This window comes from Nothobranchius furzeri, chromosome 11 (genome assembly GCF_043380555.1).
Source record: "Nothobranchius furzeri strain GRZ-AD chromosome 11, NfurGRZ-RIMD1, whole genome shotgun sequence".
NCBI lineage: Eukaryota > Metazoa > Chordata > Actinopteri > Cyprinodontiformes > Nothobranchiidae > Nothobranchius > Nothobranchius furzeri.
Window position 1 is genome coordinate 64,790,165 of NC_091751.1, and position 17,272 is coordinate 64,807,436.

Below are 17,272 nucleotides of genomic sequence, written 5' to 3' on the forward strand. Positions count from 1 at the left end.
TCAGACAGACATGTGCAGAAGCTTCCTCTTAATCTCACAAGAGTGAAAAGTGAAGCTGAGTGAAGATAGCCAGAGGTAAAAAAAAATGTGTTGACCCTGAGAAAAAGAGCTGAGAATTAACCGTCGAGTGTGTCTCCATGTCTGAGTGAGATGGTTTACTTACTGCTCTCCTGCATTCTGGCCACAAAGCCGGTCAAAGGGATCTGTGGTGTCAGCTGGACCACGGGAGGCGGAGGAGGGGGAGGAGCCACAGACACTGAAGCAGCAGCAGCAAGGCGAGATGAGGAGGCAGTAGAGCGACGGAGAGCGAAGGCAGATGGTAAAAATGCATCATAGAAGACAAGGAAAAAGCTCATGAGCATCCGAACTGATGCAGAGATCAGCTTAGGTGTGTGTGTTTGAACCCGACACCAAAACCCCAACACACAAATCTAGCCTCAGATCAAAGATATTTAGGATATTTAGGATTTATAGTCATAACTTCTGCTCTGTTCTTTTAACAACAGTCCAGAAATCAAATTCAAGCACCATCAGATTTCCTAGTGATGATTTAAAAAGAACAATAAATTAAAAATAAATAAATAAAAAGACTATTTTTCTCTTTTTGGCATCAGATTCAAAAACAAAGAAAACAACCTGGCAATTAAAAAAAAATGATATGTTTCTCAGATTTCTATCCATCTATGCCTGTGGCCCCGACGGGGGCATAGGCCACCACTCAGCTCCCTCCAGGCATCTCGGTTCCGGGCTAGTCTCTCTCATCGTGTTTCTCAGATGATCCACATTTAAAACAACGGGTGCAATAATGAAACCAGTTTGATTGACAGAGTCTGAGGACTTTTCTATATCAGCATCGGTTTCAGATCAAATGCTGCAGCAGGCTTCAAATACAGACAAAAGAAACACAAAGCTCCGCCAAGAACCTCCAATGTGAAAGAGCTTTGCTGCACATACTTCTCAGTATCTGATCCTGGTCATAATGTGTTCATGCTAGCACAGATTCAAACCTTTCCTGGTGTTTGTTTTTCTGTAGAAATGACGAGGCTCTAAGCCAACTGTCCACCGTCCCACTTTAGAGACACAATGTCACACACGGACACGCCGAGCCCGACTCGTAAATCACCGGTAATGGAAGGGCGTCTGTAGTTATGCCTCGCTCGTCAGGCTGCTGTTATCGCAGAGCCACAACCACCCACAGCTCTAACGTGTGAACTCCTCCCGCTCTCCACAGCTGAGAGTTGAATAAAGCTGCCCAAAGACAGCACCAACTGTGTGACGATGACAGCCTTCGTCCTCTCAGCCTAGACGGGCAGCCTCCTCCCTCTGTGATTTCTGCCAAGAAAGACGGTGGTCCTTTGAGAAGGGAGCCACTCAGAGCCCCGCCTGCCAAAACCAATTCTACTCCTCTGACAGGATGTCTTCCTTCGTCCCGGGTTTCCCCTCGACTAGAGGCTGTTTGTTTTACAGCCTCATGCTGATCAATAAAAAGTTAACACTAACACTTTTGTCTGTTTTCCTACCTGAGCTCTGTGGGAAGGCCGGGCCTCCGTTGATGTGGGGCTGCTGGGAGGAGACGGAGGGGGCGCGGCGGTAGGTGCCAGTGGCCGACACCATGGAGGCCGAGGAGGTGGTAGAGTTGTGACGAGAAATCTGGCGGGAGATGGTGCCAAACTGGGACATGGGGATGGGACCCAAACCGGGGCCCTGTGGCACGGACGCCGAGGATGTAGCCACTGGGGGGGGGGGGGGGGGGGGGGGTATTTTTAGGGTCTACACCTGTCTGGGGACATCAAGGTGTATGATAAAGACAAGATACTAGGTAGTCTGGGACTCACCTTGCCCCATGCTGGGAGGAGACGGGGTGGGCACTGCAATAGGAATCCCCACTATGCTGCCTCCACTGTTCTCCCTGCCCCCGCTGCCCCCACTGCTGCCACTGCAGAAACACACACAAGGCACACCCAGCTGATCACCAGACAATCCCTAAACGACAGCATGTCATTATTATGTCATCCTGTCTGTTTTCGCCTCACAAAGGCGACAATTGTGCAGCTCTAATTAAATCCTGCTTGCTCCTGCAGATGCAAACCAGTCAGCATCTGTACAACCGCAGCTTTCCAACAGATGTACAAGCGTCGCGTCACTTAATAACCGCGTTTTACCCTCGAGCCCCTTGTCCAACAGGAGCATTTCAGATGCAAAATGGCAGTGAAAGCATTCAACAAAACTGATTCCCCGAAGTCATGAAATGACCGGAGAATGGAAGACTACGCGTGATTTCTGCGGTTCAGGTGATAACAAGCACAGAGGAAGACAACAGCACGTGTCCAAAAAGGCCTGTGCTTTATTTTCTGATTAGTTTACCTCAGCGATGGAGGTTTAACAGGTAATGATGTAAAAATGTTTTTACTAGATAAGCAACTGGAAATCTGCATGACTTTTATTTTGAAAGTTTCCAGATCTGAACAGCTGAGATTGATGCGTTATGGAAGCATAGCGCATAAGAAATAAGACTCAAAGCAAAGGGTACTTACGCTTCTAAAAGGCGAGGCTTTGCAGCCAGTGGAAACGCACCCTTCCTCTACAACGGTGGCTAACTGCTGGTTACTAGGTTTCGCAGATGTTATGCGATACTTTTATTTCCGGTTGAAAGGCCCGGTAATGTGTTTTGTGTAGGAGATGAGATGATGTGAGCTACCTGTGTGTCCTTGGCCTCTGGTTGAGTGAAGCTGTGCGTGCAGGGCTGTGCTGGCCGCTCAGCCGCGCCGGGCTCGTCATGTAGTCATTGGGCACCACCGGAGGTTTCACGGGCTCCAATGTCTTGTAGGGAGTATTACGTCTGGAGTCAGGCACAAGAAGACAAGATAAGAACAACTTTATTTATCCCGAGGGAAATTCTTGTGTCATGTACATGCTCAAAGCAGTCGGAGAGGCAAAGGAACAGGTGAAATAGAATATGATATACAATATATGCATTAAAAAATGATCTACAGTAGTACCATGTAGGATAGTGCAAAACAAACAATCGCAAACAATCGCAAGAAGACAAGAAGAACAGAATTCATCTCCGTCCTGATCATGATCCTACTCATGAATGCAAAATTAATTCACTTGCTGATGAAACATTTTTAAGAAGCTCCATTAGGGATAAATATCAACCGTCACTGAAAGGAGTGTGTGGTTTCAGAAAAGTTGCAGCAACAAAGCTCTCAGAGAGAACATCTACAGCTGATTCACCTTTGAGCTGTGTTCAAATGGTCTATTCACCTTTTAATGATGTTGAGTCTGCTCTAAAATCTCATCAAGGTGTCCTCCGTAAAAGTATGAAAATAGACCATAATGCACTGCGACAGGTCAACTAAGCATGTCAGTGCCGACGTCTGAAGTTCATCATGAAAATGTTCCACCTGAGCAGCAACATGAGGAGTAATTGTTGCTCAGAAATAACATTCAACTGTTTAGTTGTAACTATTGCCCGTTCTGATACTGATATCGAAAGTAATTCGATATCGGCCCAAAAGCACGGATTATATCGGATACATGCATCAGAAATCTCTGATATCAGCAGTCGGTTAAGGTTCACATTTTTGCAACCCATGGTTAAAAAAAAATTGTCATTTTTTTTATACTTAATGTTTTTGGATCTTGTTGGATTGGGGCGATGGTGGCACAGGAGTTAAGTGCTCGCCCCATAATCGGAAGGTTGCAGGTTCGAGCCCCGCTCAGTCTGTCGCTGTCGTTGTGTCCTTGGGCAACGCACTTAACCCACGTTGCCTGCTGGTGGTGGTCGGAGGGACCGGTGGCGCCAGTGCTCGGCAGCCTCGCCTCTGTCAGTGCGCCCCAGGGCAGCTGTAGCTACACTGTAGCTCATTCCCACCAGTGTGCGATTGTGTGCGTGAATGGGTGAATGACTGATTGTGTTGTAAAGCGCCTTGGGGGGTTCCAGGACTCTAGAAGGCGCTATATCAAATACAGGCCATTTACCATTTGTTCTCTGATTGAGTAATATCACTTGATCAAGCCTTTCATACGTTCCACACTACGAAATAGGTAAACGTACGTATGCTTTTTGCTGAAATCGTATCGGATTGATATCGGTATCGATCAATACTGAAAGCTGCAATATCGGTATTGCATCGGAAGTGAAAAAGTTGTATCGGGACATCTGTAGTCGTAGCATGCTCACTGTAGCTTCCTACCCCAATGTGCCCCGACCCGCCATGGGGGGGCTAGGAGGTTTCTGCTGAGGTGGGTTGGTCCTAGAAAGGGTCCCTCCTCGTCCCGCTGCATTGTTCCCATGTTGCTAGAAGCAAAAACGTATTAATCAGACTTTAGGACATAAATGTTTTTTTCCTAGTGGCAAAAACAGAGCTAGGTTTGTCGTTTGGATGGTGGATGACTGAGTGATGGTGGTCCTCAGTTGGATTAAAACAGAATAAGGTGGTAACAGGACATTTATCACTGTAAAGCTAAAATATTTAACCACATCTATTCTGACCTCAAAGCTTAACAATAAACAAAAATAAACAAACAGCCATGTCTTACCTTGGCCTTAAGCCACTGAGTGCAAGCAGAGGAGACAAAGAACACATTATGTTCATAGTTAGATAACACACAACAGTTTTCTTTTAGTAATATCAATAAATTAATATATGGTAATATTAACAGTGAAATGAAAACATTAATAACATTTCTTCTTTGGATTAGTTTTACAATCAAACTGAAAACATTAAAGTAAATAAAAACAGTGAACACCAACAGCTATCAGACCTAACAAAATAACCCCCAGCTAGCTAGCCTAGAAATCTAGACCGACAGTAGCAGAAGCAAAATGATTTGCCTCTGCATGCTGGTCTAAACACGTGTCTCAACAGACCAATCACAGAGCTCTACCAATTTGGTGGACGGGATGATGGGACTGAGCAATAAAAGCAAAGATGGCGGCGCCTTGTTTTAAACAGCATTGGCATCAGCTTTCCTTTGAGCCAAGAGCAGATAGAGGTACTTTACCATACCATACCATACAAAATTTATTCATAAAGCACATTTTAAAACAGCATGGCTGCCAACCAAGGTGCTGTACAGATGAAAAGTAAAGCACAATCTAAAAACAATAGCACAATCAATAATAAAAATACACAACAAAGCAGATAATCACGGTCAAAAATAAGAACACATAATATTTCATAAAAAGTCAAGGGTTTAACAATTAGTCTCCGAGAACAAAGTAAGGAACCTTGATGTTATCTTTGACCAGAACATGTCATTCAAATCCCACATTTAAACAGGTTTGTAGGACTTCCTTTTTCCACCTTCGGAATATTGCTAAGACTAGAAGCATCCTTTCCAGGAGTGATGCTGAAAAACTAGTTCATGCATTTATTACATCAAGACTGAATTACTGTAATTCATTACTCTCAGGAAGTCCACAGAATGTAGTTAAAAGTCTTTAGAGTTCTGATGAGAATTAAAAAGAGAGATCATATCTCTCCTGTCTTAGCTTCCCTACATTGGCTACCTGTTAAATTCAGAATAGATTTTAAGATCCTTCTTCTCACATATAAAGCTCTTAATAATCAAGCTCCATCATACATCAGTGATCTGATTGTTCCATACGTTCCTAACCGAGCATTTCGTTCTCAGACTGCAGGTTTATTGGTGTTTCCCAGAATATCTAAAAATAGGATGGGAGGCTGATCCTTTAGTTATCAGGCTCCTCTCTTGTGGAACCAACTCCCAGCCTTAGTCCGTGAGGCACACACCTGGTCTACTTTTAAGACTAGGCTTGAAACATTTTTATTTGATAGGGCCTATGGTTAAAATCTGATGTTAGCCTAGATCTGGACAAGTGGGGGAGTAGAGGGAGGTGGAGTGTACAGTCGGTAAAGACGGCTCTCCCTTGCCCTGCCTCCAACATGCCTCCATTTAAAAGGCTAGGTTATCCAGTTATCTCTGTTAGTTATGCTGCTATAGGCTTAGACTGCTGGAGGACACACTGACCACTTTACGCACTCGACTACTTTCTTCTACAATCTGCTCTTTAACTGTATTATTTCCTGCAATTTCAGCTGTTAACTATTTTTTCTCTAAGTGTTTTTCTCCCCAGAAGAAGCTACAATGATGTTCTGCTGAGCTGTGGTGGCCCCATGGAGGGGGCCATCGTCTAGCACACTGATGCTAACCACTTAAACATTCTCCCTCTCCTGATAATAACATTTTACTCTCTCTGACATTGAACGTGCTACTACTAGTTTACTCTTTAATTATAGATTCACTAGGATAAATACAATAAAGTTTTTCTCTCACTAAATAGAATATTTACTAAGAAATCATAATGTAACCATAGAAACACTATTTGGTATATATGGTGTGTGTGTGTGTGTGTGTGTGTGTGTGTGTCTGCTCTGTCTTCTCGATCCCCAGTGAGTCATGGTGGATGGCTGATTATAATGAGCCAGGATCCTCTGGAGGCGTCTTCCTGTTAAAAGGAAGTTTTCCTCTCCACTGTCGCTGCATGCTTGCTTAGTATGAGGATTGCTGTAAAGTCACTGTCAGAAACTTGATGCAATTTGCTGGGTTCCTTTTATAGGGAACTTTTTACTGATTGGCTTAATGAACTGACCTGTATTGGAATGTTTACTATGTGAAGTCCCTTGAGACGGCTCTTGTCCTGATTCGGAGCTATACAAATAAAACTTGAATTGAATTGAAAAATGTCAGGTCATAAAGTGGGCCTTGAGCAAAGACTTGAAACGGGGGAGGGATGGTGCCCACCTCGCTTAGAGAGGAAGAGCATTCCAGAGGGACGGAGCAGCATAGACAAAAAGCATGCTACCCCCTTGTTTTATATTTTATTGTGGGAACGTGAAGCAGCAAACAATCAGCAGATCTCAACGCCCGGTTTGGCACACGAGTCACTAGGTCAGACAGGTAATCCGGCGCCAGACCGTTCAGGGCCTTAAAAACAAAGGTCAGAATTTTAAACTTCACTCTTAAGTTTACGAATTGCCAATGGAGTTGCACCAGTACAGGTGGGAGACGATAAAAGCATGAATTACAGATTCTAGGTGCGCCCTTTTCGGGATCGGTTTTAAGTGAACCAGTCGACGCAGCTGTAAAAAACAAGATCTGACCACTGCATTAATCTGAGGGGCCATGGACAAGTGGGTATCCTGTTTCAACACCAGGTTGGCAACATACTGCTTCAGGTCATAAAGACAGTGTTCAAATCAGAGAGTGAGAGTGTGGTGTTGTTAGGGGCCATGAGGATCGCCTAAGACTTCAAGTCATTCAGCTTCAGAAAATTGTCAGCCAGCCAGTCCCTCACTTCAACCAAGCATTGGTCCAGAAGAGAGAGATCACTTGGTTTATTCGAAGCCAGGTAGATCTTGCAATCATCTGCATAGAGATGGTAGCCCAGACCACATTTCCTCAGGATAAAAGCCAAGGGGAGGATGTAAAATGAAAACAGAAGGGGCCCGAGCACAGATCTCTGCGGCACACCTCAGGGGAGTGGGAGGCATAGAGAACAGTTACAGAACTGAACCTTAAAAACTCAGTTTCACAGATAAGAGTGAAACCACTATCAACTTTATCAGATGCTGTGCAAAGATCCAATAGAAGTAGCAGAACAGGAGACCCAGAGTCAGACGCCACCAGGATGTCATTGGTCACGCGAAGAAGGGCTGACTCAGTACTATGAAGTGGCCTAAAGCCAGACTGGAACACATAAACTAAAAAAAAGCTATCCATATGTGCTGTGATCTGGGAATAGACAATCTTTTAAAAGGACATTACACAGAAACTGTAGTTTAGGGACTGACCAGAGGTTTGCAAAGTTGTAGTGGTCCAAACCAGGTTTTTGTTCAAATTGGTTGCAAATGGTTAAAAGACGTAGGAAACACCCCAGTGGTCAGGCTAGAATTAAAAATGTCCAAAATGGCAGGGCACACAGCCGAGATGATATCACCCACCATACTCTGAGAAAGACGTTCCTCAGACGAGCCTGCCAGTGTCATAGTTCCAATTAGACCTGCCAATTCACTCCCATTTCTCATGAGCAAAGCTAGAGAATGAAGGAGGTTCAGGTGACACATCAGGAACGACAAATCCTGGTTGCACAAGACTATCCTGAACTTTGTTAAGTAAGAAGCTCTGGTGCTTAGTACACAAGGACACAAAGGGGTTAACACCATTCAGTCATTGACAGAATAGAATTGACAGTGCTATAAAGCTTATGCTGATGACCCTGGTGCTGTGAGATTACGCATGCAAAATATTTCTTCCAGGCAGATCTAACACTTTTATGATATAGCTTAGGGGCAGCCATCGGAAGCTGCTGTGAGGTTAGTAGCTTGTCCTTATTCCAGCTTCTATTTTATTTAGCTAAATGATGCATTTGTGTCATCCTGTGTATGGCGGACTGCTCCATTGACTGACATCTGTAGCGGAGAGTACTTTGCGTAGTTTGTTATCCAATAGTGTAAAGATACAATTTGAAAGACAACAGTAGACAACTGCGCTTCATCTATGGACCGTAGACAGACTATATAGGATGACTTTCCAGGCCACAGCTTAGCAGTTTGTAAAGACAATCTGATTGGATATGACTTACATTGAGTAAAGTCATAAACTGGACCATGGAGGAGTGTTTGGTCATACATATAACAGGAGACTTTCAGAGCAAGAATGCAATGTGGCTGCAACTGTGTCACAGTGGTAACTAAATGCTAATAAAGTTTATTGAAGTAAAAGGGTGAGCATAGAAAAGTGCCTTAAATGTGTCTTCCAGGGCTCAGCTCTGAATTCCCAGCTCTGTGACTGAGATCTGGAAACTAAAGCGGCCTATACAGGAATCTGCCGCAACCAAGAGAACACACCTCAAAAACACAAAAAGAAACCAAAATGGAAAAGTGACAATCCAAAATAGAGTTCTCATCGTAAATTAGTACACCCTACTACATTTGTCAGACAACCTTTAGTTTCTTTTCAGAATCAACGTTTTCTATGAGATACCGAACTACAAAATACTCCCACAGATGTGGACCATCGAGGGCAAATAAAATTTGTTCATTTGCACAAACAAAAAAGTCATTTTCCTAACAAATCCATTCAAGCCCATGTTGCAAAAATGAGTGCACCCAAATTATAGCCTTATGAGAAAAGCCACACCACAGACTACAACATTTGAATAAACAGGCATTCAACCACAGGTGAGTAATGATTCATTAAGAGGTGTCCAGCAGACAGGTGACTATAAAAGGACATTACTTAACAAAAGAAAAGCCCTTCCCATTTCATGCTGTCAGCAGTGGCTCCACATAGAAGAAAAATGTCCACGAAATCTGAGAAAGGACATCATTTCTTTACACAAAAAAGTGAGGGCGACAAGACGATCAGCAAAGCTTTACATATCAGTCAGAATACTGTAGCAAAAGTGATCCATAAATTTAAGATAGAAGTGAGATGTCCAAGCCGTCCACGGTAGTTAACATCTGGACAGGAGCGTCTTCTGATGAGAAGGGTTGAAGAAATTCTCCATGCAAGTTCACTGCAGTTAACTAAAGCAGTAGAACGCCAAACTGGAGTGACAGTTTCCTGTGACACCATATGGCACACGCTGCAGAGGAATGGCGTGCATGGGTGTCACCCACAAAGGAAGCCTCTCCTAAAGCCCATACACAAAAAAGCACACCTAGGATTTGCTAGGGCTGGGATGCAAAATATTAGATGTAGTAGTTTTTGTTGGGGGGGGGGGGGGGGTATTCCTTTAGCTTCAGCCAATTTTAGTAAAACTAAATATTTTGTGATCGAAGTCATATTATTAACCTTAATTTTATGTTATGGAGTTAAACAAGTGTTCAGTAAAACCCACCCTTGTGGAAGATCTAAAATTGTTCTTTTGTTCGTTGAGCTGCTGATTACATTCATACTTTTTAAAAGGGGGTGTACTCATTTATGCTGAGCACTGTAAATACATTAAAATCCAGCTCATTAGAGAGCGAGTTTCCGTGTCAAAAGGAAGCTGTAAGTATCAATCCCCCTGCATTTCTTTATAGGTGTGGAGAGAACGTGAATGGAGACAAAGCGCACACACACACACACACACACACACACACACACACACACACACACACACACACACACACACACACACACACACACACACACACACACACACACACACACACACACACACACACACACACACACACACACACACACACACACACACACACACACACACACACACACACACACACACACACACACACACACACACACACACACACACACACACACACACACACACACACACACACACACACACACACACACCATATCCTTTTAGTTGCAGCAGCATAACTTCCTTTGCAGGTAGGTGATCCAGAGAAGACACTGCAGCATATTTTCCTGCACTTCCACTGATCTGCACCAATTTCTACACAGAATCATCCATTTCCTGCATCCATCAGTGATGCTGGATTTATAGTAGGCCATGCCAAATCTGTCTCAATGTGAGACAGCTCTCAAAGGAGGAAACTCTGGCTTTTGAATTTGAATCTGTGAATGTTTGAGAATCAGCAAACTGCCGCTGTCTCAACAGAGAAAGGCCAAGGGTGGGTGTGTGTTTGAGGGGGTGGGACGCTGAATAAAGTACATAACACACATGACCGTGCACACTCGAGCAAAAACACACGGCACTTTAAAAAAAGAGAAAGAAAGAGACGAGGGAGAGAGAGAGCTGAAGAAACATCCAAAAGTCTCCCGTCCATGGTGGATGTGATGCTGTGAGTAACACTTGGCAAACATATTTGACGTTCTAAAATTACGACCCACACAAAAAGAACTCCTAGCTTCAGATGTGACTGAGCTTCCTCAGCCACAGTCCTTCTTAGTTTTCTTACACTCAAATGCTGGCATATGGATCAGAAGTGAAAGATTTATAATAAATAAATGAATAAAAAGCCTTGTTTGTCATGGTCAGCAATGTTGTGAAGCCATTGTGAAAAAAATGAACTAATTTCAAAAATCACCACAACAAAAGAAAAGACCAAATTGACCCTGCTGAAAAGTTTACACACCTCAGTTCATAATACCAGGTGTTGCCCCCTTTAGCATCAATGGCAGCTTGGGAGTCTTTTGTGGTCGTTGTGGAGAAGGTCCTGTAAGTAATCAGTAAAGCAGCTCATTCATCTTGGCAAAAAGCCACCAGTTCCTTTAAATCCATGGGTCATGTGGCATGAAAAGTGCTTTTGAACTCTCCCTCCAGAGGTTCAATCATATTGAGGTCAGAAGACTGAGACGGCCACTGCAGAACCATCCCTTTATTCTGGGGTCAATGGCAGCAGGTCGTCTTGGCCTTGTGTTGTGGATCACTGTCTTGTTGGAACATCCAAGCGTGACCCATGTCAGCTTTTGGGCTGATGAGGAACAGTTTTTTTTGGTTAAGCTTCTACATTCATCTTTCCATCCACTTTTTGCCAGGTGCCTTGGTAACGCACACCTTCCTAAAACATCAGTAAACCGCCTCCATGTTTCACAGAAGGAACCGTGTACTTTTCATCACAGGTCTTGTTGAGTCCTTTCACAATTTAAGATCTATGGTTGTGGCCAAAAGGTTCAATGTTGGCCTCATCACACCAAATGATTTTCTTCCAGAAATGTTTTGGCGTGTCTCTGCTGTTTGGCATTTGCGTAGTAATGGTTTTCTTCTGGCAACTCCACCTTGCAGCCCATTTTTCTTCAAGTACATCTTTATTGAGCTTCTTGAAACAGCCTCGCCACGTTCCTTGAGGGATTCCTGAATGTCAGCAGAAGTTATTTGTGGGGTTTTCTTTGCTTTGCACACTATTTTCTGCAAGTTGTTGGTCTCCCTGACCGGGGCTTGGTTTCAACAGTGCCCACTTCTTCATCAGAGTTCTGACACGACTGATTGGCATCATCAGTATCTTGGATATCCTTTTGTATTCCTTTCCTGTTTAATCGAGTCCAATCGCCTTTTCTCATAAACCCTGTGATCATTCTTTGGCTTTCCCTATGATCCAGAAACTGGAAACATCAGTGCAGCTCTGGATTGAAGATGCAAGCGTTTGTCAGAAGCCCAAAAACTCACACACCTTTTATAAGCACACACTGATTGCAAACAAACAGATCACTGGTGAGGATGGTTGCCTTTAGCAGCCATTCAGACCCATTTGTGTCAAGCTGTGTGTGTGTTTCAGGCCAAAATCACTGGGATGTGTAAACTTTGACAGGATCATTTTGGTATTTTACTTTGTCATGATCATTTGAAATGAATTTGCACATTTTTTCACGAGTTGGAGTCACAACCCAGAGGTCAGCCAGCTTTACAGTCTGCTTTACAGGTCTGATAAGAGTTGAATGCCGAACTGTAATCCAGGAAAAGTATCCAGGTGTGTGGTGGAGGGGCCCGGCCACTGCTTCATCTGTGGATCTGTTGAGGCTATACGTAAACTGTAGAGGGTCAGTGGTGTCAGAGAGCCAGTTTATCACTACATAGACATGATGTGAGTGCTACTGGTCTGAAGTAATTTAGAGCAAATGTGTCTTTTTTTGGGGGGGAGGGGGGGAGGGGGCTGGAATAATGGTGGATGCTGTGGATGTGTGTAGGACTTCTGTTTCTGTTAGAAACTTTTCTTTAGTTTGTAATGGTAGTAGGGCTGGGCGACAAATCAAAAATGTATCGTTATTGAAATTTCTGACTCTTATCGCGATAATATTTCCCGTGTCAACAAATTAGATAATAGAAAAATGAGAAGATGTGTGTAGGTTAGAAACGTTCATGTCCCTTCAAGAAGCTGCACCAACTTGAGTCACGTAGAAATGCGAGTCAACGTAATACACGTGACAGCCCCATCTAGTGGACAACTTTGTTTCTGCGCATACCCGTAGTTATCGTTTATCGTTAGAGGTGAAATCTTCAATATATCGTGATATTGATTTTAGGCCATATGGCCCAGCCCTAAATGGTAGTAAGGATGAAATTAGGAAAGCTTTGTAGAGGATGAACGGGGAAAGGTAGTTGGTTATTTTGACATAAATGTGGAGGTATGGAAGTGTCTAGGAGAGGTGCCAGTAGAGTTTTAGACAAGGTTGTTCAACAAGATCTTGACGATTGAGAAGATGGCAGGGAAACGGTGTGAAAATGTTCTGGTGAAGATTTTCAACAATAGTGGAAACATACAGAATCGTAACAACTACACAGAAATAAAGTTAAGGAGTCACACAATGAATATGTGGAAATGAGTGGTGGAGGCTAGGCTCAGGTCAGGAGGGAGCATTTATGAGCAGCAGTGTGGTTTCATGCCAAGAAAGAGTACTACAGATGCTATTTTTGCTGTAAGGGTGCTGATGGAGAAGTGAAGAGAAGGTCAGAGAGCTGAACTTTAGCTTTGCAGATCCCTCCAGGGCAACTATCCTGCATGGTTTGGTCGTTTCCCTGCTTCAACTCACCTGATTTTAGTCAGCAGATGATTAAGAGGCTTCTGAGAGCTTTATAATCTGTTGAACAGGTGATTCAACCGCTGAATCAAGAATGTTGCAGCAGGAAAACAACAAAAACATGCAGGAAACAGGCCCTCAAGGGCCTCCACCCCCTGGTGCAGAACCACAGTGCGGTGTGCTGTAGGTGGAGGTGGGACTGCATGGCGGATTGGCTCTTATCCCCTTGTTGTTTGCTTTAGTGATCAACACTATAGACAGGGTGATTGATGTCAATGAAAAAATAAAAATAAAAATCTGGCTCATTTTTTTTATTTTGTAGTTTTGATCTGAGCCTCCAGTCAAGAGAATGAAAGATGTTTGTTGTTTGAAAATGAAAGAAAGACACAATACCCAAGTAGAACTAAAGGCAGATTTCTGGAGATAATGGCTTTCCTAAAGGTCATTTGTAATAAATTGGTTTGACCTTTCTTACTTTAACACCATGTCCTACATCATCCAGTAGGGTGTAGTCGATGGGTTTCCGGATGTAGCGGACGGGTCGCTCCATGTTTCCTGGGGCGATGATCTTGTGGGTGCGAGAAGTGTTCTTGTTTGTGGTCAAGATGCCAATTTCTCGACGAGCCACTTTTTCCTTATGAATGTCCACCGTCTGTAGGAGAGAAACATAGAATAAGCCTTTAGTAAAACACATCTATAATTCAGTTTTGTTTTCACAAAACGGTACACGGTTTAAAAAGTCTCAAACTGTATTTGCACTGGCGGTTTTGTGAAATGCAGAAGAAAGAACCAGAAGTTGAATGCCAACAAGGAAATGTATGGATCATCCTGTTGTTCTGAAGCCTAACTCAGACCTCTACCAGGTTAAAAGGCACCTGCAAGGATGGGCTCTGTCTAAACGATGGATCAAAATGGAAAGGATGAGAGATGCTGAGAGGGGTCAAGGTAAGTGGAAGAAAACTGGGCTGGTTTAAACATAAGCAGATATGGTCAAATTATTTAAAAGACTGGACATCTACTTTCATTTTTAAGGTTTTACTAACAAACTAAATGATTTGGTCTTTTCTGGGTTCGGAAAATGAGCCGAATATCTTAGCAGATATTATTTAACAAGATCTAAGCCTAAAGAGAGTGTTCCTTGTGTGTTCAAGAGCGTTAGCAGCAGCTGATCAAATACATTCTGGGAAGAGGCAAAGGTCATTGGTAAGCATCCAGATATCTACACGTCTACAGGGTGGGCCATTTATATGGATACACCTTAATAAAATGGGAATGGTTGGTGATATTAAGGTCCTGTTTGTGGCACATTAGTATGTGTGAGGGGGCAAACTTGAAGTCGGCCATCTTGGATCCAACTTTTGTTTTTTCAACTGGAAGAGGGTCACGTGACATCAAACTTATTGGGAATTTCACACACACACAAAATAAACAATGGTGTGCTTGGTTTAAACATAACTTTATTCTTTCATGAGTTATTTACACGTTTCTGATCACTTCTAAAATGTGTTCAATGTGCTGCTCATTGTGTTGGATTATCAATGCAACCCTCTTCTCCCACTCTTCACACACTGATAGCAACACCGCAGGAGAGAAGCTTGGTTTACGCTTGACGCCTTTACTTTCCGCTTGGTGATGCGGCTCGCGGATGGAACGCGCTTCACAACTCGCAGCGTTTATGGTTCATGCGGCTCGTCTCTGCGGTGAGCCAATATTCTCCCAAACTGTAGGGGGCAGCATGGAGCTCTACGGCATGCATCCAACACTACACCATAGTAGAAAACGGACTGAAATTAAATTAATAATACATAAATAGAGGTCGTACTTAGATTACAAACTAAACAAAATGCAAAAATGTGAAACTTTAGACTGGTGAAAGGAACCAAACACCTTTATGTACAGTTGTTTCCAAGTGTCGTGTCCTTTTCCCTATCGGGTGTGACGTGTGTTTTAGAGGAGAGGAAACTGAAGTGACACATCCAGCATCAGCTGGGAAGTAAGACAAAAAGCCTGCCTGTTTCCTGTCAGCGTCAGAGGAGGCATCGTAGTTACCACTCTCTCTTTATTCTGCTCTCCCCACCTGTTCCACCTTCCTCAGGCTCCACTGATTTCCCTCTTTCCTGTTCACCCTCTCTCTTTAACATTTTTTTAAATCACAATTGTCTATTTTTGCTCATTTTAAAATATATTTTTAAACATTTTCTAAATGCTTTTTTTTATATTTTTACATTTTTTGTTTTTGTGAAGCACCTCGTGATTTTTTATCTTGAGAGGCGCTATAGAAATGATACTTTCTTCTTCTTCTTCTTAGACCGAGTGAAAAAAACAAAAAGGCACAAATATAGAGACGACACATAAAAGTAGTAAATTACGAAAGTGTTCTCCAATGGAAATGGATCAGTCATTTAAAATTTATTCATGATAACCTGCAAACATCAGCCGGAAAACCAAAAAAATCTACTTGTTAATGATGGAAAAAGTGAAGTGGCTTTATTTGAATGTTTTCCACAGAAGACGCAGAATGTTGTAACCTCTGGGTGAGATGAACATGCTCTTATCTAATCCCTGATGAGACAACTCTGTACTTCCTTCTCTCCCTCTTCAGTAACCTTTACTATAACAGACATCTGGCCGTCCGCTGAACCTCTGCAGCCGGTTTCTGGAGACAGATGGTGCAGGCCTAACTGTAGTTTCTGTCCAATAAATCTGTCTTTTAGCACCCAATTACTTACTGGAGCCTGAAAAACTATTTGAGGTGGTGCTACTCGCCAACTGCGTTAACAGAGACGTCTTTCAGCGTGGTATTCAGTCACATCCTTCCTGAACTCCTGAAGATTTGACTAAAGTAAAAATAGCCTGAAAGGAACAGAGAAGGCAGCATCTACACAGAGAAAATGAAGCAAGACGCGTTACCTTTCAGCTGAATTCACACATATATATTTTTAGACATCGCTAATCTCTGCTGGAGATTTTACTTTGACGCTGTAGCCTTTCTTGTATTATTTCATCGCAGCCGTCTCTCTGGAGGGTTTTTAAATGAGAGATGGACTTGGCAGATATATCTCGCATCTTTTCTCTGATTGTGTTTTAACCGTTTCAGCTCAACTCTGCAGGAAGTTCAAATCAGATTTCTCAAACGGAACCACAAAGGCCCACCTGGATGAGGTTCATGTAAAAGTGAGTACATGTCTGACGGGTTTTACTTCAACGGTGGGGCAGAAGGACTCTGGGTTTTGACATCAGGGACACAATAACAACAATATCTGGCTTTTGATTTGAGATCATCTTTCAGAAAGATTTTAAATGATCTGTAAATTACCAAAACACTTTTCTGAAGGGTAAAGAACAGATCAATCAGCTGATGATCTGGAAACGACATCTATGTTAGCATGTTTCACGGTAAAAACATTTTGGACATTTTATATTGAAAAACATCAATCTGGCAGCATGACAAGCCACCCTTTATATGTAAATTAAAAGTCTGGCCATGAGCCATTGAAAGAACCCAGTTGTGTGTGTGTGTGCGTGCGTGCGTGCGTGCGTGCGTGCGTGTGTGTGTGTGTGTGTGTGTGTGTGTGGCAGTTGTCTCCACATGCAATTGGACAACGCTAGGATCATTCAGAACGTGTCGCTACGACTCAACAAGGCAGTCCACCATCGAAGAAGAAGCAAATATATCAGGTGTTTCTCAAAGCCAAGGAACCTTGCCTTGATGTCTTGGCCCCACCCCGGTTGCCTAGGAGATACGTCATCCGGAGCCGCCAAGACGTGTTCCAATCGGTTCCAATGTTCATGTTCTACCGAGGCGTGT

The 17,272-nt window shown here is 43.1% G+C and overlaps 1 protein-coding gene across 3 annotated transcripts in view; it reads right to left on the minus strand.

The window, feature by feature from the left end:
- LOC107384312 (abl interactor 1) overlaps positions 1 to 17,272 on the minus strand; it is a 31,313-nt gene that overhangs the window by 5,100 nt on the left and 8,941 nt on the right. Inside the window, exons 3-9 of one of the 3 annotated variants that reach the window (XM_015957505.3) lie at positions 13,940 to 14,116; positions 4,546 to 4,560; positions 4,200 to 4,303; positions 2,699 to 2,839; positions 1,836 to 1,936; positions 1,521 to 1,733; positions 164 to 256 (exon numbers count right to left, since the gene is read on the minus strand). In XM_015957505.3, the coding sequence (XP_015812991.3) occupies positions 164 to 256; positions 1,521 to 1,733; positions 1,836 to 1,936; positions 2,699 to 2,839; positions 4,200 to 4,303; positions 4,546 to 4,560; positions 13,940 to 14,116 (844 nt within the window). The remainder of the gene's footprint in view (positions 1 to 163; positions 257 to 1,520; positions 1,734 to 1,835; positions 1,937 to 2,698; positions 2,840 to 4,199; positions 4,304 to 4,545; positions 4,561 to 13,939; positions 14,117 to 17,272) is intronic. The other 2 variants (XM_015957506.3, XM_070556132.1) reach the window with 2 other exon arrangements.